Source organism: Microtus oregoni, unplaced genomic scaffold (genome assembly GCF_018167655.1).
Source record: "Microtus oregoni isolate MIOR12 unplaced genomic scaffold, Mior012 000023F_ref0000262, whole genome shotgun sequence".
NCBI classification, from domain to species: domain Eukaryota; kingdom Metazoa; phylum Chordata; class Mammalia; order Rodentia; family Cricetidae; genus Microtus; species Microtus oregoni.
The window spans coordinates 19,329,134-19,354,992 of NW_024543082.1; the positions used below are offsets into that span (position 1 = coordinate 19,329,134).

Consider the following 25,859-nt stretch of genomic DNA (forward strand, 5'->3'; position numbering starts at 1 on the left):
TTGCTTCCTCCCTGAGTCCCCATGATCATGTTGACAGCCCCAACCTCAGGCTAGCCAGCTGTCTTCCACTCTAATATTTGGCTCTAAAAGATGCCAAGGGGACAGTTTCCATGATGGAGTTTCTCTGTCCTGTCTTGCAGACTTTAGCTCATCTTGTGGGGCCCTGGAAAGCGCTGGCAAGCTGTTGCCATTTGATCAGGCACTCGGCACATGGCTGGTTCCAGATGCTGTCTGCTCAAGCCCCTGGCACCAGGCATGGAGAGAAAGGCTGCCTGACAAGCTCAGAGTCCCCATATATTCAGCGTTCCCTCGTGGGGGGGATCTTCCCCCACATGGTCTTTGATGGGCCCTCACAGCTGCCCCAATTTCCTGGGCACCGGGATAATGTCAGCTCTCACAGCTTTCTGCTCAGACCACAGTGGACAGGATGGATAACCTAGGGGAGGCCACAGTTTGGTCCACAGTGCCAACAGGGAAGAGTATATCCATTAAAATTAAGTCAATCTCCTCCACAACAAACTTACACATAAGGCCAAGTTGACCTAACTTTGCCCTGACCTTGTAGCTCAAAATGAGCACCTTTTTCATATTATACAATTTCTTTGCTTATGAAAGGAATATGTGCTTATGATAGATATCTTAGCAGGAAAATAGAAACTCAGAAAAGAAAGATCACTGCTTTTGAAATGTAAGCACCCTGATCCAACCACTCAGAAATAACGGTGAGGAGAGAAGAGACGACGGGGTTCTAATTCCTGTTCCCTGGCAGAGGCTTGGCAGCAATCCTGGGAAAGATTCATTCCATCTGGCATTTGCCTAAGCAGCTCACACCTGGGTGGCCCAGCAGCAGGCAGGCACCAAGCTTGGTGACACCATGGGTCCCAGGAGGGGCCACCAAGATGAAACTCAGAGCTGACTGATGGCCAGGAAGCCTGGCAGAGAGCTCTGCCTGCCAGGAAACTAAGGGCCACCCTGTCGCTGGGCTGTCCAGAAGTTGTGAGTCTGCCTCCTGCCTAACAAACCTGAACACACGCTTCAGGCCCCGCCCATCGCACGCAAAGCCTGCCAGGCCAGTGAAGCCCAGGATCACGGGCATAGAGAGGACATTGGCTTGGGACTGGAATTTCTCTCCAGCAGAAGAAATGCATAGTGCAGTGGCTTAGAGTGGTGGGCAAGAAGGGCTAAAGTCAATTCCACAAACTCCTCTTTTCCCCATTTGTGGGCATGAGCCTCAATCTTAATAGGATTTTAGCAGCATAGTTTCTACTTTTTTTTCCCCCCGTTTCCGTCCTTCAAGACAGGGTTTCTCTGTGTATCCATGGCTGCCTTGATCTCGGAGATCTGCCTGCCTCTGCCTCCCAGGGTGCTGGGATTAAAGAAAGCCCCACCACTGCCGCCTTACATTCGGCCTCTTTCTACGTGACCTACATGTGGGTGAACTCCTCAAGATCATGCTGTGTCCGTAGACTCAGAGCAGAAGCCCAAGTTGATGCTGAGCCCTGCATCCTTTCTACCCTCCCCCAGCTCCCTTGAGGGTGTAAGACGATCCTCACAGCCGAATGCTAACTCAAGGGCATTCAGCCAAGCAGTTGAGGGGCCTGTAGGCTTGTCAGCTCCGTATGCTGGCACCCTGCCGTCACGGTACCAAGTTTTATGTGGAGAACAGCCTTTCCGGCTTTGTTTTATTCTCTCTGGGACCCCTTAACTCGAGGGGACTCTCAGACTGTAAGATTCTGTGTCCAAACTCACCTCATCTTCCTTCTCCCTTAACTTAACAGATAACTACCTGATCATGCCGTCAGGGAATCTCCAAATCGTCAACGCCAGCCAGGAGGATGAGGGCATGTACAAGTGTGCTGCTTACAACCCAGTGACGCAGGAAGTGAAAACCTCCGGCTCCAGCGACAGGCTGCGCGTGCGCCGTAAGGACCAGCCTCTCTTGTCGATGGTGGGGGATTGTGGATAAGGGCCAGCGAAGCTGAAAGGAGACAGGGGGATCTGGGGATACCACAAACTAAGTTCAGGGTCGGTGAGCCTAGATGTAGCAACCCAGCCTTGCTCACCAGCGTAGCTCATTGCTGTAGAAAAAAACTCCCGTACTTTGCCAGAAGGGTGGGTTTGCTGGGTAGGAAGGGAGAGCACAGTGTCTTCATGCAAGCAACGCCCTTGTGGATGGCCTCTGGGCCTGCCTTCTGCTCCTAAAGTGTGCCCAGGTGAAAATCTAAGGAGGCCCCACAGGCTCCTCCTTTTACGTGTGAACACTCTCACTTCTGGGCATCCTCTTAAGGTTTCCCAAGCACTCAGTGAGCTAATGCAGGGCTCCAGAGGGGATTTTCTCCCAAAGTTAAGGGAGCTAAAACTTTCTTATCCTCTTCCTGTGGAGACAAAGAGTCTTCAAAACTGTGTTTTTCTGGGTTTTCAAAACCCATAGCTGCCACTGGCTGGCCTGGCTGGCTCATAGCATGTCAGACAGTTTTCCTCTTTGCACACTTGTTTCTCTGTAAGCGCCTCTAGTTAAGAGCTTAAGTTATGTTCTCTGTAGGAGAAAAAGCTGCCCCTGGCAAGTGGCATTGCTTTAGCTATGTTGTGAGCCTCAGAGGGGTTGTTTCATCTCAAGCCCATAATCTCCGGAACCCTTCTGGGGCTGGGTCATCAGAGACAGGATGGGGGAAGTTCATGTGTGTGACCATTTCCTTCTTCCTTCTCCAGGGTCCACCGCTGAGGCTGCCCGCATCATTTACCCGCTGGAAGCCCAGACTGTCATTGTCACCAAAGGCCAGAGTCTCATACTGGAATGTGTGGCCAGTGGGATCCCGCCACCTCAAGTCACGTGGGCCAAGGATGGGTCCAGTGTTGCCGGCTACAACAAGACTCGCTTCCTGCTGAGCAACTTGCTTATTGACACCACCAGCGAAGAGGACTCGGGCACCTATCGCTGTATGGCTAACAACGGGGTTGGGGAACCCGGCGTAGCTGTCATCCTCTACAATGTCCAGGTCTTTGGTGAGCATCCCCATGGATTCCTCCTCTTTAATCTTCCCCTCTGACATTGCTGGTGGTTCCGGAAGCATATAACCTAGCTCAGGGAGGGTCTTTAGTCACCTAGAGACATTACCCTTACCACACACACACACACACACTCACACACACACACTCACTCCTTTCATAGGCAGAGTCCCACAGCCAAGGAGGAGGAAGCCACTCAAAGACAGTGTCTCATTCCAGGCTTTGTGGTTCTGGGCGTGGGAAAATGCAACCCTCCACATTCTGCTCTGTTCTTTGCACAGAACCCCCCGAGGTCACTGTGGAGCTGTCCCAGCTGGTCATCCCATGGGGCCAGAGTGCAAAGCTCACCTGTGAGGTTCGTGGGAACCCCCCACCCTCTGTGCTTTGGCTGAGGAATGCCATGCCCCTCACCTCCAGCCAGCGCCTCCGGCTGTCTCGCAGAGCCCTGCGTGTGGTCAGTGTCGGGCCTGAGGATGAAGGCGTGTACCAGTGCATGGCTGAAAATGAAGTGGGCAGTGCCCACGCTGTGGTCCAACTGAGAACTGCCCGGCCAGGTGAGTGTAAGCAGCCCAGATGTCAGGAACTCCAGCTGAGCAGGCCTACAGCCCTTTCCTCAAGTACACTCGACCTTAGTGACTTGCAGTTGCAAGATCAAAAGCACACTCTCTTATTAGTAAATTAAGTGTGCAAATTTTCATTTGTGCATGTGACCTCTTTGGTGAAAATTTCAAAAGTGAGTTAGCTTTCCAAGTCTGTGGGCTTCTTTGATTATGCAGAATCAAGCTTAAAAACCAGGACTTTAAAACAAGGGCAAGTAGGTCCTTCCTTTTTAGCTTGAGCCATTTCAGTTGTCCCTTGTACTGGTGGGGCACCTATTGTGAGTTGTCTCTTGTACTGGTGGGGCACCTATTGTGAGTTGTCCCTTGTACTGGTGGGGCACCTATTGTGAGTTGTCCCTTGTACTGGTGGGGCACCTATTGTGAGTTGTCCCTTGTACTGCTGGGGCACCTATTGTGAGTTGTCCTTTGTACTGCTGGGGCACCTATTGTGAGTTGTCCCTTGTACTGCTGGGGTATCTATTGTGAGGGAATGCAACACACGAGAAAGACACCCTCTACTGAAAACATTTTCTATAAAGGAGGCAAAACCAGGGAAAGAATTTGAGAGAAGACTACAGGGGATGACTCTGTGTGTGTGATCATTATCAGCTCTCCATATCCGATAGGGGTGGCGTCAAGTGGGGTTGAGACAGAGGCTGGGAAAGTCTGTGGATGGAATTGTTGCCACGCTGCTCTTGCTTCTAGAGTCTCAGAGAGCATTCCCAATTGAATTCATGACTCCAGTCACCTCGGCGAAAAAGGAGAAGACTGCCATTGTGTGCTAGTGTTAAAGTTTCATGGTGAAAGGACATGTTCCCAGCCCAACATAGCAAAGAGAACTAAGGTCCTGGTGCCTTCCAGAGCAAAATGGGATAATTCGTGTGTGCTACTTGTTCATGGCTGTAGCAGATGCCCTAGCCGGAACAACTTTGAAGGAGAACCCCCTTTTTCTTCTCCTCTATGTTATTACACTGGGCCCTCGGCCTATAAGATGGCAGTTCCTATGTTAAAGGCGGGTCTTTCCTTTGGTTAATCCTCTCAGGAAACACCTTAAATCTCTAAACCCAAAGGTGTGCTTTCCTAACCTCCAATGTGTTTCTCAAACAAGCCAAGCTGACAGTCAAGATGAACCATCTCAAGTCTGCCCTCTGTCAACTGGAAGACCCAAGTTCAGTTCCCAGAACCAATGTCAAGTAGCTCACCACTCCCTGTAACTCTAGTTCAGGGTCTCTGGCTCCCTCTTCTGGTCCCCAAAGGCTTCTGCACTCACATAGCACACATAAACTCATACAGATGCATACACACAAATAAAAAATAAATCTTGAAAAAAAGTCCAAGTTCAAAGTTTCTTCTGAGACTCAAGACAAGCTCTCTGCTGTGAGCTACAGAGTAGACTAGCATTATGCTTTCTGTTCACAACAGCACAGAGTAAGCACAGTCATTTCAAAAAGATGGAGTGGCATAGAAAGTAGAGATGGGAACAAAGCAAAGCCCAAACCCAACAGGATGAGCCTTCAGTCCCATAGCTCTGTAGCCAGTCTCTAGGCAGCATGGATGTGGGCTTCGGCAGGCTTGGGCATTTGCAGCCCACCTGGCCTCTCTCTTTTCTCTTGGGTTAGCACCGTGCATTCCTTGTTGCTTTCCTTGGCAAGCATTCCACGTTTGAGGGTATCTCTCACTTTCTTGGAGCTCTACTGTAGCCCACGGTTGCACATGCCGCTGACTGAAGGGCTCCCCTCAGGGACTGTGATTTTGTTCTGCACTGCCCGGTCTCTCGGGCCTTCCTCTTGGGAGGAAGTTTCTGTGACCTCACAGCTCTTGCACTCTGCATGTCTACACAATTAGTGCCTTGTAGCTGGCACTAAGGTCTTTGGTTTGCTCAGGTAACAACCTACCACATCTGGATCCCAGCTACAACACAGTGGTCAATGGATGCCTGAAAGGCTGGATGAAGGAGAAATACTTCCCAAAGTGACCCCGTGTGACCAGGTTGTCCCAGAGAGTTCTCATCTCAAAGCAAAGTCTTTCAAATGATTTAAAACCTTTACACACTTGAGGCGGCCCTGAGTGGGGTAAAGCCATTTCTTTTTTTTTTTTTTTTGCATAAATTGTTTCTATTTGAACTGAACTGAATAACGTGAAGAAGCTTTTTTTTCCATTTTTTTATTGAGAAAAGGAGAAAAAAAAAAAACAAGTTTCCACCTCCTCCCAGCCTCCCATTTCCCTCCCTCTCCTCCCACCCTTCTCCCCCTCCTCCCACCTTTCTCCCCCTCCCCCCACTCCTCTCCCTCTCCCTCTCCAGTCCAAAGAGCAGTCAGGGTTTCCTGCCCTGTGGTAAGTCCTAGGTTCTCCCCTCTCCGTCCATTTCTAGGAAGGTGAACATCCAAACTGGCTAGGCTCCCACAAAGCCAGCACATTACGTAGGTTCAAAACCCCGTGCCATTGTCCTTGGCTTCTCATCAGCCCTCATTGTTCGCCATGCTCAGAGAGTCCAGTTTTATCCCATGTAAAGCCATTTCTTGACATGCTCTCAAGATGTCTTTTGTACCAACTTGGTACAAAATATGTGGCTTCCTCCTAATGGCCCTGATGGCTTTAACCACTCCATGGCCAAATGTATGTTTTTCAAATGGTTTTTCAATCCTTTTTTTCCTAACTCTCGCTATAGACCTTGTAAAATCAACTAGCACTAAGCATGCCATGGGCTGGATGCTGACCCCCTTGTAATTTCCTCTAATTCCTCTGTTGCTTTCAAACTTAGCTTTCAGAGAAGTCTTTGCCACTGTGTTCTCGTTCTATCTTTCCTATCTAAAGTTCTTAAGTCTAGCGTACATCTGTCTTGTTCTATCTTGAGCACATCATGCTTTTTTGGACTCCCACCAGAGGCCCAGTAAGTTCTGTGGACTATGCCCTAGCTTTCTTAGCACTCATATTCGTTCTACAGATCCCTCCTGTAGATCAGCACCAAAAGGCACAAGAACCACAAGGCAGATTTAGCTGCACCCTCAATCCCACTTCTCTGGTGCCAACTTTCTGTGCTCATTGCTTTCTCCAGCCCTGTAGAAGACAAAATAGCATCGAAGGAGAAAACAACTCAGAGGGCGGGAATTGTTTGTTTTGGTTCATGGTTTCGGAGGTTTTAGTGCAGAGCTTCCATATCTGCTGAGTCTGGGAGCAGAGGGAGGAAAAACTTCATGTCAGTTACTGTGATAGAAACAGTATGGCAGATAGTAAACAGAGAAAAAGGGACTGGAGGGAGGGACAACCTTCAGAAATACGCCACAGTGACCTACTTCCTCCAGAGAGGCCCCAAATCCCCCAAAATGCACTATTGGCTGGGAACCAATCTTTTAACACATGAACCTGTAGGAGATATTTGATATTTAAGCTATCACATCTGCGCCAATGAGATGGCTCAGCAGGTAAAGGCGCTTTCTGCTAAGGCTGAAGACCTGAGTTCAAGCCCCAGGACCCACCCACATGGACAGCCAACTCCCCAAAGTTGTCCTCTGACCACCATATTCACTCTGTGGTACGCACGCACGAGCACACGCACTTAATAAAATGCAATAAAAATTAAACATAAACCTCAGCACCACTCAAATACACATCCTAAAGACACAGGCAACAGGCTACACAGACTCTACCTGTTTTCTGTTTTCTTCAAATAGCAGCAAGAGGCCTGGTCCAAGTAGACATGCATCCTTTTCCTTCTGGCAGGACAAGGGCACCAGTCTTCTCTTCTGCAGAGCGTGGTTGATGGGGTCTTAGGTCTCCTCTGATTTTCTTCTGTTTTCTCCCTGGCAGGTGATCAGGGCCACTAACACCTTCCTCCTTCCCTTCTCTTTCCTGCTTGGTCCTCAGACACCACCCTGAGACCCGGGAGGGATGCTAAGCCGGTTGCTGCCACACCTCCCATGCCACCCTCCAGACCCAGCAGACCTGACCAGATGCTGCGGGAGAAACTAGGGCTTGTTAAGCCTCCCACATCAGTACAACCGACTTCCCTGAAGTGCCTGGGAGAGGAGCAAGTCACCCCTGCAGAGGCCCCCATCATCCTCAGCTCACCCCGAACTTCCAAGACTGATTCCTATGAGCTGATCTGGCGACCTCGGCATGAGGGCAGCAGCCAAGCGCCCATTCTGTACTACGTGGTGAAACATCGTAAGGTATGACCACGGCGCTGTACCACCCTCTCCCTGTGAGGCTGAAGTGAGTCCCTCGGTCTCCTGACCTGAAGTCAGGCCCCAGTAGGCACCACAACTGTGCCCTCTGTCTTCTCAAATGCCCATCGCTACCTCCTCTTATAATGCTCATGGCAATACAGACAGATGGTGGCTCAGAGGCCCACACAGAGCCTCTGTCTGCATGGTGGAAGCTTTGTGTGCTTTTTACCTGGAAGTTAATGAAGTCCAGTGATAACTCCCTCCCTCCCATTACCATCACCATCCTCCCCACCTACTCCCACCATGTTTTGGTGATGCTATTTCAATTTGTTTTTCAACCAAAGCAAGCTCTTTTTAAAACATCCCTGTGGGGACTTTAGCAGGGCAAACAGTCTGTCCAGCCAGGGAAACAGATATAGGAAGCTAAGTAGGCTGTGAACAGCTCTCAGTCCTCAGATACTGAGGTAGCTCCAGTTTAACCAGCAGGCAGTAGAGCCTGGCATATCACAATATTGAGATCCTCTCAACAAAGAGAATCTGTCCAGGGGCTATTGTAGAAGGGTCAGGGAGAGCCTTTTAGATTGCGAGAGGCTGCAGAGGCAGAGCTGTGCTGGTCCCATGGTCTTGGACACCGTGATGAGGAGGACCAAGGCCTTCAGGCTGTGGAAGGAAGATAAGATAAAATTCCTCATAAAACAGCCTTTCTTCCCACCACAACTTTGTGCTGTTTCTTTCTAATCCCATCAGATAGTAGAAGAGTGCTGGTTTTTAAATGGATTAAAATTTTTTAGCACCAACAGCCTATTCTAAATGTGGAGTTTATATCCGTTTAGAATTCTATTTGTTTATTTATTTATTTATTGCTTATAAAGATGGTTTGTGCACTTGGAAGAAAATATGGGAATGTGAAATGGAACTGAAAATATTTATCCACTTTTTCCTATTCCAAAAGCAAACAGGAAAGCAAGACTACCCTTCCTGGGTGGACTGTTCTGACCCTGCATAAACCAGGTCCCCACTGCAAACACTGCTGGGCTCTCACAGGCTGTCCTTTTCTTTATCTTGCCCTCCCCAAAGACCTGGGAGCCAGAGAAGTTCCCAGAGACATTAGGTGATCAGAAAGTTCCTGAGACCAAGCAACACCATGTATTGCCATGTAGTTTCCCAAGTAGGCATCACCATCCCCACCTCTGCCCCACTCCTAGGAACAGCAAAAGACATGAAGGGTTTTATGAAAAATAACAGCCTTGTTTAGCCTGTGTTCCAGGGCAGGGCTGGGCCCCATCTTTATTTTCCTGTGTAATCAGACACCTCCCTGTGAATTGTAGGCCAAAATCAGGGAAAGCCAAGCATGGTACCCAAGAGACAAAAGCCAGTGTGAGAATAAGAATAATATTTTTCAGGCCAATAGGTGGCCCTGAAGCTACCTCCCACAACAGGCGGGCAGGCGGCATTGCATGGGGGTAATCCGGAAATGCCAGGCTGAGGCTGCGTACACCCTCCCAGTGTGTGTGACAGTGACTAATTACCCTTGCCTTTTTTTTATTTTCATTTCTGGGTCCCAGTGGAAGTATGAGGCCAGTTCTGGGAGGGCAGAAGGAGGAGGGGGTGCAGGGAAGTGACAGTTAAGACAGGGCCCCTGCCGAGTCTGGCTTCCATTAGGCACTGCCCTGTGGAACAGTTGGAGCTTTTAGGTGGACTTGCCAAGGGGGAAAGTACGTCTTGAAAGCCGTTCTTGCTTGTGGTAGTAATATAGCTTAATGGTCGTCACCCAAGAGAAAATGTTGGGATCAGAAGTCAGAACTGGGTTGTGTGTTTTTCATGCCCTGTCTTCTGCAGGACATTGGAAATTAGTCCTCTGATTTTCATATCCGTGAAACAAGTTTCATCTCCTAGTCCACTGTAGACATGGGCTACTGTGTTTGGGTTTCTAGCACCACTGGGGATTCTCAGTTTGTGAAAACCTTTCCCCTTGGAACAAATCCTGGAAGTCCAATGTTAATGAGCTCAGACCATCCCCTTGCCTTGAATGGGAGGTTTTGTTCTACTCTGGAATACTCGGCGTAGGGATGAGAGCTTTCGCCACCAGCTGCTTGCTTTCCTCATCAAACCCCAGCTTTCCATCCTGGAAGACTTTCTGAGATACATGGAGCTGGCCCCTCTTAAAAGATGGAGGGTTGCATGAAATTATCTCTCGCCATTGCCTTTGGGGTGCCTGGAACCCTGTCATAATTTTTATTAAAAATTCATTTATAATCCTTAACATATACCCTGTTTTTAAGCTTCGAAAGCGTGGATGGAGAGCAGAAAGAACTAAGTTGAGAAATCTCAGAGGGTGACACATGCAGAAAGGGAGGAGACAAACAAGCTAGGTGTTTATTTGTTGGGGACCTCACCCATGCCACGTCATCTAATGTGACCTCAGAATTCCTCAAGATGTTGTATTTGCCTTGTTTTAGAAATGAACGGCTCAGGGCTGAGGAGTGAGGGAGTTGGGTCATGGTTATTAAGTCAGAACTTGGAGTTTTCTACTCCCAGACTCCTCGTGGTAGAACAGGTAGCGTGCCCTTTGGACTCGAGTGAGGGCTTCTGGGATCACTAGCTCTGCAGCCTTGAACAAATTCCTCAGCTCTCTCAGCTTAGGCTCCTTGCCTGTGATGTGAGAGCAGAATGAAGTCTGATTGCTGAGACTTGTGGGCAGGTGAGGTAGTGTCCTCACGGCGAGAACGCTCTGGTGCGCGTCCCATTGATACAGCTTTGGTCATCATTCTCGGCTGTGTCCCTCTTTATCTGGATGGAAGGTTCTGTGTTTGACTCAGGATGCAAACAGAGAGAACCTTGGAGGAGGAGGTTGCAGGAGATAGGGGAGGAGTGGCCTTAGGCGCAGTTTCCAGCAGTTTGAGCTTGGCTTTCTAGCCATCCTTGCAAGCTTCCCTCATGGGATTATTACCCGAGAGACCAGGAGATGGAACCTACAGTTCCACCTGCTCCCAACTTGGCCCACGGTCCATCCCCTCTTCCTGCCCATGTGGGCTCAGGCTGAAGCCCTCCTGGACACTAGAGGAGAGGCTGGTCCTTACCCTGGTCACCTTCTTCAGCAGGTCACAAACGCCTCTGATGACTGGACCATCTCTGGCATTCCAGCCAGCCAACATCACCTCACCCTTACCGGTCTTGATCCTGGAAGTTTATATGAAGTAGAGATGGCAGCCTACAACTGTGCCGGAGAGGGCCAGACGGCCATGGTCACCTTCCGAACAGGTAAAGTCCAAAGTGCTTAGCTCAGGGTTCCAAAGGCCAGGGCAAGTTATAGGAGGCCCGGGTACAAAATCCTGTTGACTTTGTACAGCTCTTCATCCGCAGCTCTATCCTTCTCTAGTGGCTGCCTCTGTGGACTTATATGCCTGGGCTAACGTGCTTACCTTTCTTCATGTAAGGGATGAGCCACCTCTCTGGCATCCCGCCATCCCTCCTAAGCACAGGGGCCAATAGTTGAGTTGGCCGAAGCTGGGGATTACACCACACTTTCAATACTCTCAAATCATATTTGTATCATCTCATCATGGCCCTGGGTAGATTCTTTGGCAAGAAGGGATTTTGATGAGGGAGGGCTCATATACTCTCTCACTTGCTGTTCTCAATCCCTTCCCTCCCAGGACGGCGGCCCAAACCTGAGATCGTGGCCAGCAAGGAGCAGCAGATCCAGAGAGATGACCCGGGTGCCAGCCCCCAGAGCAGCAGCCAACCTGACCATGGCCGCCTCTCCCGTAAGCCCAGCAACAGTTGGGGGCAGGCTCTGAGCAATGGGGACAAACTTTCACAGAGGCATGTTGCTGCAGGCTGAATGAGGTTAGGATGCTGTAGTCCAGGAGTCTGGTGACATATTCTTAGCATCTCCTTAGTAACCACGGTGAAAAACGAAAATTACAGCTTGGAATCCTTGGGATAAAATACTAGAATTACTGAGTCTGTGGGTTCGGAGAGCAGCAGTTCTCTGATTTGGGGGAAGAGTAGAAGAAGATTTAGCTCTGGGCCTTCTCCCACGCGGAGGGATATGAAACAGGCAACAGCAGGTAGAGGACTGGGAGGATGAACAGGCCCTGCCGGGCCAGGCTGGGTCTAGTAAGCCCACAGCATCATCCCATGGCATCTCTGTCTTCCTGCATCTTTCCTCTATGCGTGGCCATCCCAGCCCCAGAAGCTCCAGACAGACCCACCATCTCCATGGCCTCGGAGACCTCTGTGTATGTGACGTGGATTCCCCGCGGCAACGGAGGTTTCCCCATCCAGTCTTTCCGCGTGGAGTACAAGAAGCTAAAAAAAGTGGGAGATTGGATACTGGCCACCAGTGCCATCCCTCCCTCGAGGCTGTCTGTGGAGATCACAGGCCTGGAGAAAGGTAGGGGCCTGGTGTCTCTCTTCCTGGTCCTCTCTGCCCTGGTACCACATGGAGGAGGAGGAACAATGAAGGGTCTCTTCCTTCATCCTCCCCTCTAGTACTCACGGGTGTGGAATCTGTGGTTCTGCCTCAGCCCCTCCTCTTTCCTCTCCCCACAGAAGAGGCCAGAGTCACTTCCTGTGTGGCTTGAGGAGGATGCACATTCTTATGGGTCCTGTGTAGACGTCTTTGGGGAAAAGCTGACCAAATCTCGCTGGGCTAGGCCTCCGTGGGCAGTGGGAGAATCAACTGTATTTCCGGAACTCAGGGAGGGTTTCTCACACAGGCATTTCCTACAAGTTCCGCGTCCGAGCCTTGAACATGCTAGGGGAGAGTGAACCTAGTGCTCCCTCCCGGCCCTACGTGGTGTCAGGATACAGTGGCCGTGTATACGAGAGGCCCGTGGCAGGCCCTTATATCACCTTCACGGATGCAGTCAACGAGACCACCATTATGCTCAAGTGGATGGTAAGCGGCCTGGCTACCAACACCATGGGAATGGTCTTCCTCTTACATCCCTGCAAGCTTGGCTCCCCATTTGGTACACCTGAAGGCTCGGACCCTGTGGGGGACCTGGGAGGGTGATGGTCACTGGAGCTGCTGTTAGCTGTCTCTTGTGACCTGGCTCCCTCTTTCTGTTGCCTCCCACTCATCTTCCTGCCTTTCACCTGATACCGCAGGGAGTCCCAACACTTGTCCAGTGTCACCTTCATGTTTTCAGGGGGCTCAGCAGGAACCAAAGTCTTTGAATTAAGTGCAATTTATTTATTCTTAAAACTCCGGGGCCCATCGGCAAAATAAAATCATGCCCGATCTCTACAGTCTTCTTCAGAGAAACCGGGGGACTTATTCAGGAATGTTTGCTGGGGCCCCCACGAAGTTCAAACCCTGGGGAGGAGATTGCACAGCTTTGTGGTTTGGCTTTGATGATGTCTCTGATGCACTATCAACATGTCTCTTCTTCATTCCATGTAGTATATCCCAGCCAGTAACAACAACACTCCAATCCATGGCTTCTATATCTACTACCGGCCCACAGATAGCGACAACGACAGTGATTACAAGAAGGACATGGTGGAAGGTAAGATGTGTGGATAGTGTGTCCTTTGCCGAGAAGGGGGGTCTGGGGTTGGTCAAACCTCATCTGTGCCCAGTGTCATTGAGTCATTTATGACACACATGGAGCCATCCAGTAAAAGAGACTCAGTATGCTTCTTTTCTAACGACCACAGCAAAACAGAAATATGGGTGGTCACCAGGTAATTCTCCCGTGCCTCCTGTGTTAGTCAGTGGCAATAAACAACCATAGTGACCCCCCACTCTCCTTCCCAGGGGACAGGTACTGGCACTCCATCAGCCACCTGCAGCCGGAGACCTCCTACGACATTAAGATGCAGTGCTTCAATGAAGGAGGGGAGAGCGAGTTCAGCAACGTCATGATCTGCGAGACCAAAGGTGATTTTCAGGGGTCCCCTCCTGTCCTGGGAATTCCCATGAGGTTGAGCAGAGTCTTCCACCCACCCTGGTATCCCTTTCCAAGAATCCCAGACCTCATCAGTCGCCACCCTTCCTATTTCTTTGGAGTTTATGTCGACATGTGTAGGTTACCATCATGTCATGCTTCAAAGACTTGAGAATTAACTGACCCATGATCTCATTAGGAATAGAACCCATCTTAAGATGGAAATGTTCCACATATGATATATTTCTTGGGTTTTTGTATGTATGTTGGTTGGTTGGTTGGTTTATTTAATTCCACTGCAGCCTGGTAAGATGGGAAGGAGATCTGAACATCAGGAAACTCTTTATATATGCATCTTGGCCAAAGTTACACAGCCAAGATATGGTAGAACCGGCTTCAAACAGTCCCAGATGGCTACAAGCCCAGGCTTCTTTTCTGCACTGAAATATTAAAATTCTTAAAATGTGTGCATTGCTCAGCAATTCCACTTTTTAAATACTCAAAATGAGATGAAGCCGAGTATTGTCAGGGACATAATCAGAAGATCACAAAGGAATCCAGAGAAAATAGCACTCGCCTGTGACTGAGACAACGGTGTTATCTGTCCCAGTTCACAGTGCCTTTGCTCACCTCACCAATACTCACTTAGCACCTCCCATGTGCGTGTGACCTCGGTGCCATGTCCACCAAAGAGGCACATATGTGCACACAGCCCAAACTCATGTCAGTCTGAACACAGGGTCCTCAGGGAACGCAAGCAGCTTCATAGTGCCTTCTTAGGGCTTCAGACTGTCTCTCTAGGCTGGGATGAGGAGGGAGTGGCCTGGGGGACATGTCAAACCTAAAAAGCAGCTCCAATGGGAGGAGAAGCGGCAGCTTGGGGGAAAGGCCAGAGACATCAGCAATCGCAGGTCACTGAAGGAGCCAGAGGAGGAGCTAGTGCAGTTTGCAGGGACTGTGAGGTAGAAGAGGTTCTCATGGGACTTCTTTGTAATAAGGGTCACGGGTGGGCTGAGGGGAGAGAGCTGGGACTCTGAAATAAAGGTGAAAAGAACAGTTTTCATCATTGTTTTCGTGCAGGACCTGGGCCAAGTGCATGCTGGGTTGGGAGATAATAAAGCACTGAAAAGCAAGATCGGGGCTTTCACTTGGAGCACTGCTCAGGTGGCTGCCGTCTATTGGGATGGAGAGGGCAAAAAGAGAAACAGACCGTATAGGAATGGGAAAAGGGGCTGAGAAAGTTACCAATGGCTGATTCTTTGGGGATGCTCAAAGTGTCTGATAAAAGCAGTAGGTCTCAGGGCGGTGGCGCAGGCCTCTAATCCCAGCTCTCGGGAGGCAGAGAAAGGGGCACCTCTGTGAGTTCGAGGTCAGCCTAGTTTAAAAGAGTGAGTTCCAAGACAGGCTCCAACGCTACAAAGGGAAATCCTGTCTCAAACAAGCAAACAAACAAAAAGACACTAGGTCGCCTGGGCCCAGAATCCTTAGGACTTAGGAGGATCATGGGAACAGAGCTTACACAGGCTGAAAGGAACTGGGACGGCCTCCCGGGGTCGGAGGAGCAGAAGAAAGAATGAATACTAGACCAGGAGGCTGTGACATCAGAAAGCAGAGAGAAAAGTGTGTGGCAGAGTTCATGCAGGTTCCCCTGCAGTAGCAAACCCCAGTGAGGAACATTCGCATTTATCAGTTATCACCTGTCCTGCAATGTCCGCAAATGTCCTCCACTGCAACCCAAGCTAGTAGCTAGCATTTCACATCACCTAGAAGTAGCAAAGCTGTGGGAAAGGTCATCCGCCATAGGTCCTTCACGGCTCCCACGCATTTAATTGTGCTTTCAGAAAACACGACTACCCCTGTCCACTCTACTCAGTGCTTGGGCTCACAAACATGTATGCTGGAATATGTTCCGGGCCACTCCAACAATGCACTTCACTTTAGGAACCAGTGACACGCCAAGTTACAGATGTGATCCAAATAAGGGCTGTCGCGACCCCCATCTTGGGAGCTTGGCCCATTTCCTGTATCCATGCATTTGAGGAGTGCTCTGTTTTCCTACTTGTTGTAGAGAAAATGACAGAGAAATCGATACTGATGTGAGTTTTGTCTTCAATTGCAGCTCGGAAAATTTCCGGTCAGCCTGGTCGGCCCCCACCCTTAACTCTGCCCCCACCACAGCCTCCACCCCTCGAAACCATGGAGCGGCCGGTGGGCACTGGGGCCATGGTGGCCCGTGCCAGTGACCTGCCCTATCTGATTGTGGGGGTTGTTCTGGGCTCCATCGTCCTCATCATCGTGACTTTCATCCCCTTCTGCCTCTGGAGAGCCTGGGCTAAGCAGAGTGAGTACCACACCTCAGCACAGATGGAATGGAGCTGGGGGAGGGAGGAGGTCTCTCAGCCCAACAAGCAGGCAGGTTCCCAAGCTGGACCTCCCTGACGGCTCAAGCTACCAGGTGACCCCAGAGGTCCCACAGAAATAGGGACTATCTGAGGCAAGCCCTCTTGGCTTGCAGACGTCTTTCAAAAGCAAGAGTCCTATCACACCTCTTTCTCTTGGTGTTTACCTGCTCCGTCCTTTTCCAATGTCTGAAGCTGTTTCTCGAACACATGTTCGTATACATACTGCCCCCACCTCTTCCCATTTTCCACTCTTCCGTCCAACAGGGACTGCCTTGAGCCTTCCCTTCCTCGTGGGCTAACCTGACTTGCCCACTAATTTCTGCTTCAAATAGCAATAGCTTCAGCCAACTCCCCTACTAAACAATGGCCTTTCTCACCCACCGTCACTCCCTAAGCCATTGCCCCATTGTCTTTCTATCTTTTTCACATGGGTGATGAGAAGTCTTTATCTTTTTCACCCAAAAGAAGAAATGGGTGATAAGAAGTCTCAGAAAAAGCATCGTCAGGCTCTTGGACAGTCATCTCCCTGCCTACAGCCTCTGACACTGGGGGGGGGGGGGGGGGGGAGCTTTTCCCAGGAAGCTAAGTATACCTCTGCCTTCTGCTCTCCAGAACATACAACAGATCTGGGATTTCCTCGAAGTGCCCTCCTGTCTTCCTCTTGCCAATACACGATGGTGCCATTGGGAGGACTTCCAGACCATCAAGCCAATGGGCAGCCTTACCTCAGTGGCATCAACGGACGGGCCTGTGCCAGCCGACTGCATGGAAGCCGGGGATGCCCTGTGGCTGCAGCGGGCTGCCCAGGCAGGAAACCTCAGCGGCACTGCCCAGGAGAGCTTGCACAGGTAATGGGCTCATGAGTGTAGGCCCCAGGTGTGTATATGGAGGACAATGAGCTGCCCCTTGGGCCTTCTCCCTGTTCATCCAGGGCTGCTGGGCTGGGCTCCCTACAGTCAACCGCAGCTCACCCCGCTCAACAGTGAGCTCTGGGAAGTTGCTTGGACTCCTGGCATGACCTTTCCTTCTTCTTTCCTTCAGCAGCAGGAAGATGCCAGCAGCCCACTTAGGCAGACAATTGTTGGCAGTGGATATGACCCTCAGAGCCAGCAGGCTGTCAGGTAACCAGGCCCTTCCCATTCCTGCTTTTAGTCCCAAGCCCCAGGGCCTCCCATTCTCTTTAGCTCCTTGTGACCAAAGTCTGTCACTCAGAGTCAAGCCATGCTTCTTGCAGGGATCCCCAAGTTTGCCGTTTGTGCTTCCTATAGCAATTACCCCATGGGCGAGGTGCTGTGTGCACAGTTATGATGCCCTTCCTGCTCAGTTATCCCATGGGCAAGTGCTGTGTGCATAGTTATGATGCCCTTCCTGCTCAGTTGCCCCATGAACAAGGCGCTATGTGCACAGTTTCTCTCTTCTTGCTTGGGGGCCTCAGCTGTTTCTCAGCACCTGTTGCTCACTGGCTCACCCAAACCCTTGAGATATATAACCGATTTTGCCTGCAGGCCCCTGAACAATGTTTGCCACCTGCCACTAAACTATCACTGGTTGAATTAAGTGTGGCACCTCCTGGTGTTCACAGGGGAATGGTGTGTGCTCTCAGCTCTGACCTGATCCGACACCTTTAGATGGGAGGAAAGGAGCCAGACCTGAGAGGCCAGGTCCATTCTGCCCTGCCTTACCCATCCCATCTACTCTTGTACGATGCAGAGGTCCCAAGTCGAGCTCTGAGGAAGGCCCTTTCTTATACACATTGCCGGATGACTCAACTCACCAGCTGCTCCAACCTCAAGACTGCTGTCATCTCCAGAAGCAACCTGTCACCACGTGCCAGACAGCAATGAGGAGGGCACCGGAGGGTCCTGGCCTGGAAGTTTCGTGGGATCCTCCATATCACTCAGGTCAGTCAGGGGCAACAGGGAGAAACTGTCTGATGTGGTCACCCATAAGCCAGGAATGACTTCAAGGAAAAGGGACTGCTGTCTTCAAGGAAGCATTTTGGAGTTGGGGTGAATGGCTGCTCCCCTTTGCTACTAAAGGCCTTGGGAGATGGTGGGGGGTCTTGTGCTACCAAATCAGTCTGATTCCACTGTCGCTGTGATCCTCAAAAGCAGAGAAGAAAAACATTCTGTAATTCGAAAGGAGGAAGCCTGTTTGGTCTCTCCATTTCAGGTTCAGGGCCATTTGCAGATTCTGCCTCTCGCCACATGACAGCCTCTCTAATCCCTTGCTCTGTTGAGTCATGTCTTAATTGGGGAGTGGTTCTCATCACTCATCAGGGAGCCATGTTCATACACACGTCACCCTTGAACCGTGTGCTTCACAGAACTTGTTCTTCCAGGGGCCGCCCGCGCCCGTGGTTCCCTCTGTACCCAACTTCAAGCCAGTCTAGTAGGACTTGGTTGGGAGCCCTTGGTACTTCAGAGGATTAGCTGGTGTCTCTTAGCTTCTGGGATGTACGTACCAATTCTAGGTCCATCCTGAACCATCTCTAGGACATTGAGTTCTAAAAGAGCATCAGCTCCCAGAGACAGACCAATCATCATGAAAATAAGATTCGTCTGGACAAGTGGAATGGATTGTAGCATCACAGCCTGAACCTAGAAAGAGTTGGGTCTCCCTTTGTGTCTCATGTGTATAGCCGATGGCCACAAGCAGCATGTTTTAGACTCTAAAGCACTCTAAAGCTGTTTAGACTCTCTGGTCCCAACATGGGTGGTTAGTAAGTGGTCCTCTCCTTCCTGGGCCAGGGTGACCATTGTGACCAGTGGGGCCAGCCACAGATAGCAATTAATTAGCTCAAGACTCTTTGGAAGTCTGGCTTTTAATGTTGCCGACTTTTTTTTCTCCCCGCAGGGCCCCGGTGCTGTTTGGGCCTTGTACCAGTTGAAGAAGTAGACAGTTTTGACTCCTGCCAAGTGAGTGGAGGAGACTGGTGTCCCCAGCACCCTTCCTACACAGGACAGGACCTTGGGGTACGGCTCTCTCCCAGCCCATCCGTTCACGTGTCTTTTGAAACACCGCCTCCGACAATTTAGGCTGAAGCCAATATCCCTGAAAGACTATATATTGTTGTTGTTTTCAAAGAGACAGAGAAAATTGGTATTTATTTTTCTATTATAGCCATATTTATATATTTATGCACTTGTAAATAAATGTATATGTGTTTCTATAATTCTGGAGAGATAGGGAATCCTCCCCTTTAGGGCACAAGGAGGGAAACAAGCAGCAAGACAACTCAAGTCCAGTGGCACAGATTGACAGGCTTCAGGCGGCCCCCGGAACCTGCAGCTGCCTGAGGCTGTTGGCAGAGGACCCTAAGCGCCCTGCTCACAAAGAGCCAGCACAAGGGAAACAGCAAAAGCCATGCTGCAGCTGACTGGAGCCAGGGGAAAGCCACTTGGACTTGGTGGCACAGGACACATTTTCAAGATGCCATGAGAAGAGGCCCAGATGTGTACAGCACAGTAAACCTTAAGGACCATCCAGAGTCAGTCATCTGTGGCAACATATCTCTGTAAAAACAAACACTGTAACTTCCAAATAAATGTTTAGTCTTCTGTAACCTTCAGCCGAGTCGTGTGTGAGTCAACGCTTTCTTTAGCTGGTGGGAGTCCTGTCTCGGAGGACCAGCAGAAAATAGCTGCGCGTGACGTCTCTAACCCATCAAGTGATAAACTCTGCAAACAGTAGCAGATGGTTTTCATGTTTTTGTCTTTTTAAACAATGAACATTGTGTTTGGACTCGTGTAAAATGACATTCGTAACTATTTCCTCCAAGAGGGAATACACGGACAGAGCAGACAGAGCGGAGCAGGTTCCTGCTCTCTGCCTGGGCCGGAGGTGAGTGATTGCCAATTGCAGGAATGAAGCTAATCCTCCTTAGGGAAGTGTGCATGCGTGCGTGTGTGCGTGTGTGCGTGCGTATGTTCACCATTCAGTTTAGTACTGTGCCACACATGAACATGTTGTCCCCTCATTCTAAAGTTATGATTCAATGCTGAAGGAATCGACTCATTTCAAACATTGATTTAGTGTTGTTCCACAAAAGATCATCCATAGGTAGGTGTGTGCCTGTGTGTGTGTGTGTGCCTGTGTGCATGTGTGCCTGTGTGTGTGTGCCTGTGTGTGTGTGTGTGCGTGTTTGTGTGTGTGCCTGTGTGTGTGCGTGTTTGTGTGTGTGCGTGTTTGTGTGTGTGCCTGTGTGCGTGTGTGTGTGTGTGTGCCTGTTTGCGTGTGTGCCTGTGTGTGTGTGTGTTTGTGTGTGTGCCTGTGTGCGTGTGTGCCTGTGTGCGTGTGTGCCTGTGTGTGTGTGTCTCTGTGTGTGTGTGTGCGTGTTTGTGTGTGTGCCTGTGTGCGTGTGTGTGTGTGCCTGTGTGTGTGTGCCTGTGTGTGTGTGTGCCTGTGTGTGTGCCTGTGTGTGTGTGCCTGTGTGTGTGTGTGCCTGTGTGTGTGCCTGTGTGTGTGTGTGTGTGTGTGTGTGTGTGTGTGTGTGTGTGTATAAACTTAAAACCTTTATGTGGAACTAACTGGAAACTGGAAATTTCAATGCAAGTTTTCACACAAGCGTTCATTGCATGGGGAAGGATTGTACATTTTAGGAAAATGAAGAGCTAAAATGTTGCCTGACACTTTTAATCTTATTAAGAGTTGTATCAACCTCGGCTTCTACTCAAAGAATTTGGTAAACAGAATCCTAGAAGCCCAGGGACCCGCTTTCAGTTTGATTGTTTGGGATGAGTGCACCATCTGCTGGGCAGAAGAAGTACTGCACCTGCTCTTCTATAGATTTGCATCCGTTTTCCATAAATGCAAGAGCATGCCTCAAAATGCAGCTTTTTTTTTTTTTGCAAGGCAGTGCTTTCAAAGTATTTATTGAGATAACTGTAAATAACGTGTAAATCATAGGAGTGGAACGGATAATACTGGAATAGAGGAATTAAGGTGATTTCAATCACAGGTAGTGAAGCCATTGAAGTCCTTCCAGGAAAGCAGTGGGCGGACCTGATGTTCGCACTCTTTTGCTAATCCAGCTCCAGTCTGAGCTATAGTTCACCTTCCAGACGGTCGGAAATTTGTTTCTTCAGAAACCTCACTTTGCTTTTACTTCCTCATGATCTAAACTAACTGTCAAGTGGGCCTCAGTGACCGCCACTAAAAGTGACACCTGGCAGCTGGCTTGTTGTTCTCATCCCTTCAGAAATGGACGGGGTTCCCCAGGCTTTCAGAGCTAACCATAGACACTCAGGTGCTCTGCCACCGGATTCCTGAGCCCCACAAACCCTCTCACCTCTGGGTGCAATGATACATTTTTAAAACTGAGTTTTGAGGCAGATTTTACACATTAAAAAGCAATGAATGCTATAGTTAGCACTCGTCTGCTTTAATTCAGAAAGGCACAGACAGCTGAGTGTGGAGATCGGGTTGCTTCAAGCCACTCTACCTTACGCAAAGCAATGGCTTCTGAGTGGCGCTGCCCTGAGTTGCCCCCTTTTACAGCAGTAGAGACACAATGATGTCATGTCTTGTTCGCACAGACACTACCATGTTCCACGTGAACCACGAAGAATGGACTGGTAAGCAATTTATCCTTCCAAGGAAAACGCTATCACCTACCGCACTACCTGCCAGCTTCCCGAAGTAGACAGGGAATGTGTGGGTTGACACATGGGCGTTAAGATTCTATCAGAAAAGCCAGACCCAAGAGCTTCCTGGTTATACCTCAGCTCTCACCCAGCACCCTGAAAAGGACAGCGGACACTGTGACGTCAGCAGGCTTTGACCAGTCACCTGAACTCCAGAAGTGTGACAAGGGATATGGGGACCCAGAGCAGTCTAGAGGCTTCTGCTATAGTCCATTCTAGATGGCTGCCATTGGTCTGTCTGGACCTAGTTCTGCATCTTCCATCACAGGTCTGGCAATTCTGCTGCTAAGTTAGTGGTTCTCAACCTTCCTAAAGCTGCGGCCTTTTAACACAGCTCTTCATATTGTGGTGACCCGCCCCCCATAAAATTATTCTCATTGCTACTTCCTAACTGAAATTTTGCTACTGTTATAAACTGTAATGTGAATATCTTTGGAGATGGAGGTTTGCCGGAGGGGTCACGACCCAAAGGTTGAGAACCGAACTGCTATACTAGGGTCAGAACCCAAAGTTGTTCCCAGTAAGCTTACTGGACTGAATCACGTGGCTTGGCTTCCAACTGGCCTCTGTATCTAACCTCTTGCAATGACGCTGCATGGGTGTCGGGTCCCTTGCTGCCTGTAGGAGGGACCCCCTGAGCTCTGTGGCCTCAAACTTTGGAGTCAGCTGTAGGCATTGCTGTATGAGATGTGACCTGCAGTCTGAGAGCTGATAGTAAGTCGGGAACCGTCAAAGTCTACAAATGTCAACAGCCCGCTAGGGAGGAAGACTGAGACTACCTGGTGAATTGGAGCCCATAAAACTGATGCACCCTGGGGCAATGACCCGCCCAGCAGGTCCTAAATTATTCCAGGGTCTGAAGAGGCACTATCTGAAAGACATGGGAGAGAGAAAGAGACGGATGCCAAGCAGTATTCTTTTTGTCAAGGCATCCCCCTTATTGAAGCAAGTTTTACATCTTTTTTTTTTTTTTTTTTTTTGGTTTTTCGAGACAGGGTTTCTCTGTGGCTTTGGAGCCTGTCCTGGAACTAGCTCTGTAGACAGGCTGGTCTCGAACTCACAGAGATCCGCCTGCCTCTGCCTCCCGAGTGCTGGGATTAAAGGCGTGCACCACCATCGCCCGGCCAAGTTTTACATCTTATATACTCCTCAGTGAGGAGCTTGGGCAGGGGGAAACTGAGGAAGGGGGAAAGGGGGAAAGGAAAGAAGGGGCTCGGTGGTTAGGCAGCTAAGCTGGGCAGTTACAAGGTCAGTGGCTAGAGCACCTGCTGTTAGTGACAAGCAGCAAACAAAAAAGACACTCTGAGGTGCGGTCTGGAGATTGAGTCTCCAAGGTCAGTATACAATGTCTCAGTTAACTTTAAGTTTTCTGTCTCAAGATTTCCACCTCAAGGCCCTGTGAGATGTGAAAAAGGAGAAGCCTGAAATGGCTCCTGACAGGGCAATATGATTTTCTCAATATTCTGACTCTGCGCAAAGGCACAGATGTGTCTGTCTACGTTGCTGAATATTGTGCTTACGCATGTGCGGCACAGAAACTGGGAAAGGCTCTCCAGTACAGCCTCTGCCAGCTGTGCTGAGGTTTATGGTATGGGTGCAGACAGTACACCTGGGCATCCAAAGTGTCACTCCTGGGAGGACACCACATGCCAGGGAGATTATTCTGTAAGGGGTGCGGCCCGAATTCCAATCTACCCTTCATGAGACTGCAAGTACACTTTTGAGTTGAAAATGTCACACATAGTCAAAGGGGGCTGCTAGCGCTCGTCCCTCAGAGATGACAATCTATATCATCTGGTTCCAAGCTGGTAATGGATCAAGTGCGCCCCTACAGAGGGCACAGGGCACAGGAAAGCGAGAGGCGATAGAACTGGGCGGTAGTCTCAGAGCTCCGGGAGAAAAGCTCCCTTGACTTATTTTGGAAACTGTGAGCCTCGGAATTGAGGAGTCTGCAGAAGCAGTGGGTGACTCCAGGCCACCTCTGCCAACCCAAAGCCAGCTGTTTTGTCTGCGTTTCCTCAACCCCGAGCCCTCCAACAACTGCTGGATGAAGTCGACAGTAACAACGTTCATATTTGCATTTCTATTCTAAGTTATTACTGGCACCATGGTTCGCCTTGTTTCTTTTAGGTCCCTTCACAGACTATTCAACACAAACAGTTTATTTTCAAAAGACACAAGGACAAAGCAGAGGATGTTCTCTCACTGATTGCTGAATAATAGTTTTTCTTACCAACGGCTAAATATTCAGAATCCCAGAAAAACAGATGTTACCGAGGACACAGTATGTAACAGCTGCTTTCTTAAATTACGAGATCCAACCTTCTTCATGCTCAAGTTAGGCTGGGAGCATCCGACCTGTATTAGCACAACTATAATTACACATCATACATCAGTTATTTCTAAGGCGGAGAGATACTGTTAATTCACATGGCAGGGGCCTTTGACTCCATAGCGGGAGGATGGGTGATGGGAAGTAGGCCTGGTGAGTTCCACCAGGACTCCCAGGTGGGAGATGAGAAGATCGTGCAGTTAAGCATCCACAGACTTCATTTCGTTCTCTTGTGTGGATGGGATGGGCGGGAGAATGAGCCCTCCTTTCTTCCGCAAAAGGGCAATCTCCTCCTTTAAGGCCAAGATCTTATCTGCCTGGGTTTGGACCAGCTCGGTGATCTTCTGTCTTGCCACTGTGTCCGCTTTCCGAGGGCCCTGGAAGGCATTTCCCTGTTTGGGGGAAAAATACCAGTCTTACGGTCCATTTAAACAGTGAACGCCTCTTCAGAGGACTTTTATTTCTCTACTGAAATCTCACTCTTAAAATGTGTGCCTTTGGATAACTTTTAAAATTCAACCCTGCTTCGGACGTACTTTGAGCTATTTTCTCAGTCCTTCCCTCACCGGCACGGAGGCAAGACACAAAGAAAGATTGGTCCCACTCGAGTCTACAGGAAGCCTCTCACCAGCCGAAAGCCGAGAATTCTAGCACAGTTGAAATCTGTGCGGAGACTGCCTGCCGAGAGGCAGCCTTCCTTTGATAGATACTGCAAATAAAAATGCTAAAATAGCAGTGAACTATGCATAAAGTGGAAGCCCATATGACCTTAGGGCAGGGCCTTTCTTCTTCCCTACCTGAAAACCTGTGATTTCTCTGTAATCTTACAAATAAGACTATATAAACTTCGCTTACAATGAAAACAGATCAGTTCCCCCTGCGCAACCCTTGTGGCCTATGGTTTTCTCTGCCTGGAATCGCAGCATATTTTGAACAAGGTCCCAGCTGACGTAGCTGCTGTTCCTCAGGGGACCGAAATTTGAAAACACCTGGTTTAAATTATTTCCAGGATGCTTAAAGAAAATAGAAAGCAGAAAAGGCTACGAAAGACAACTGATGTTTTTGCAGACACTATAGAAGGTGCGGGGTTACCAGAGGACAGGACTCAGCTCGGTGAACATTAAATAGGCGCTGTCCACCATACACTCTGTAGTAAGTACATCCTTAGGCGCCATATGGGCATAATGACAAGCTGAAACACTCAACAACAACAACAACAAAAAACCTAGCGAGCATTTCATAGGGTGGCATGTATCATTCTACAATCCAAGAATCCTGTCAAGTCAAATAAACATATTGAAAATGGATCCTGGCACCAACCAATTTCAGGGAGCACATTGGTATCATTTACATACCCTTACCTCTCCAAGATCAAGGCGAAGCCTATCTTGAGTTCTCAGCTGAGCTCACGGCACACCAGAGGCACTTGGGAAAGCTAGTCCCCCCTCCCCCCCCGTGGGAAGCCACTCTAACACGGCCAGTACTGAGTCTGTCTCCCGGGGTAGATGGCCTGGAAGTGGTCTAAGCTCCAGGTCTGTTTAAAAGCCAGCGCTGTGCAGGACTCTGGGTTCTGCAAACTTTCCTGTTGAAAGGGAACACACCTGCTGGTTCTGGAGCGTGTTCAGTCTGGAATCCAGTTTCTTCTTCTCGATGCACAGGTCGTTCATCTGGTGCAGCTTTCGGGTGTGCTCTTTCGTCTTCATCATCAGCTCCCACCGCATCTGAGCAATCTTTTCCTGCCGGGGAAGGAAGGCAGAGCACGGATGTCGTGAACAGGAGAGGAAATAAAGACAAATGAGGCTCCAGCTC

The 25,859-nt window shown here is 49.6% G+C and overlaps 2 protein-coding genes across 8 annotated transcripts in view; one reads left to right on the forward strand and one right to left on the reverse strand.

The window, feature by feature from the left end:
* Positions 1-19,632, forward strand: part of Boc (BOC cell adhesion associated, oncogene regulated) — a 73,566-nt gene extending 53,934 nt beyond the window's left edge. For 3 of the 6 annotated variants that reach the window (XM_041673413.1, XM_041673414.1, XM_041673415.1), the window contains 15 exons: positions 1,779-1,922; positions 2,710-3,003; positions 3,288-3,560; positions 7,470-7,774; positions 10,870-11,032; positions 11,428-11,538; positions 11,964-12,170; positions 12,496-12,677; positions 13,185-13,290; positions 13,542-13,664; positions 15,791-16,012; positions 16,686-16,921; positions 17,115-17,194; positions 17,784-17,974; positions 18,930-19,632. In XM_041673413.1, the coding sequence (XP_041529347.1) occupies positions 1,779-1,922; positions 2,710-3,003; positions 3,288-3,560; positions 7,470-7,774; positions 10,870-11,032; positions 11,428-11,538; positions 11,964-12,170; positions 12,496-12,677; positions 13,185-13,290; positions 13,542-13,664; positions 15,791-16,012; positions 16,686-16,921; positions 17,115-17,194; positions 17,784-17,974; positions 18,930-19,111 (2,819 nt within the window). In that variant the 3' untranslated portion in view covers positions 19,112-19,632. The remainder of the gene's footprint in view (positions 1-1,778; positions 1,923-2,709; positions 3,004-3,287; positions 3,561-7,469; positions 7,775-10,869; positions 11,033-11,427; positions 11,539-11,963; positions 12,171-12,495; positions 12,678-13,184; positions 13,291-13,541; positions 13,665-15,790; positions 16,013-16,685; positions 16,922-17,114; positions 17,195-17,783; positions 17,975-18,929) is intronic. The other 3 variants (XM_041673417.1, XM_041673416.1, XM_041673418.1) reach the window with 3 other exon arrangements.
* A 4,290-nt stretch (positions 19,633-23,922) lies between these two features.
* The window catches only part of Cfap44 (cilia and flagella associated protein 44), a 79,555-nt gene continuing 77,618 nt past the window's right edge, over positions 23,923-25,859 (reverse strand). For both annotated transcript variants that reach the window (XM_041673230.1, XM_041673231.1), the window contains 2 exons: positions 25,652-25,786; positions 23,923-24,442 (listed from right to left, as the gene is read on the reverse strand). In XM_041673230.1, coding sequence (XP_041529164.1) covers positions 24,251-24,442; positions 25,652-25,786 — 327 coding nt within the window. In that variant the 3' untranslated portion in view covers positions 23,923-24,250. The remainder of the gene's footprint in view (positions 24,443-25,651; positions 25,787-25,859) is intronic.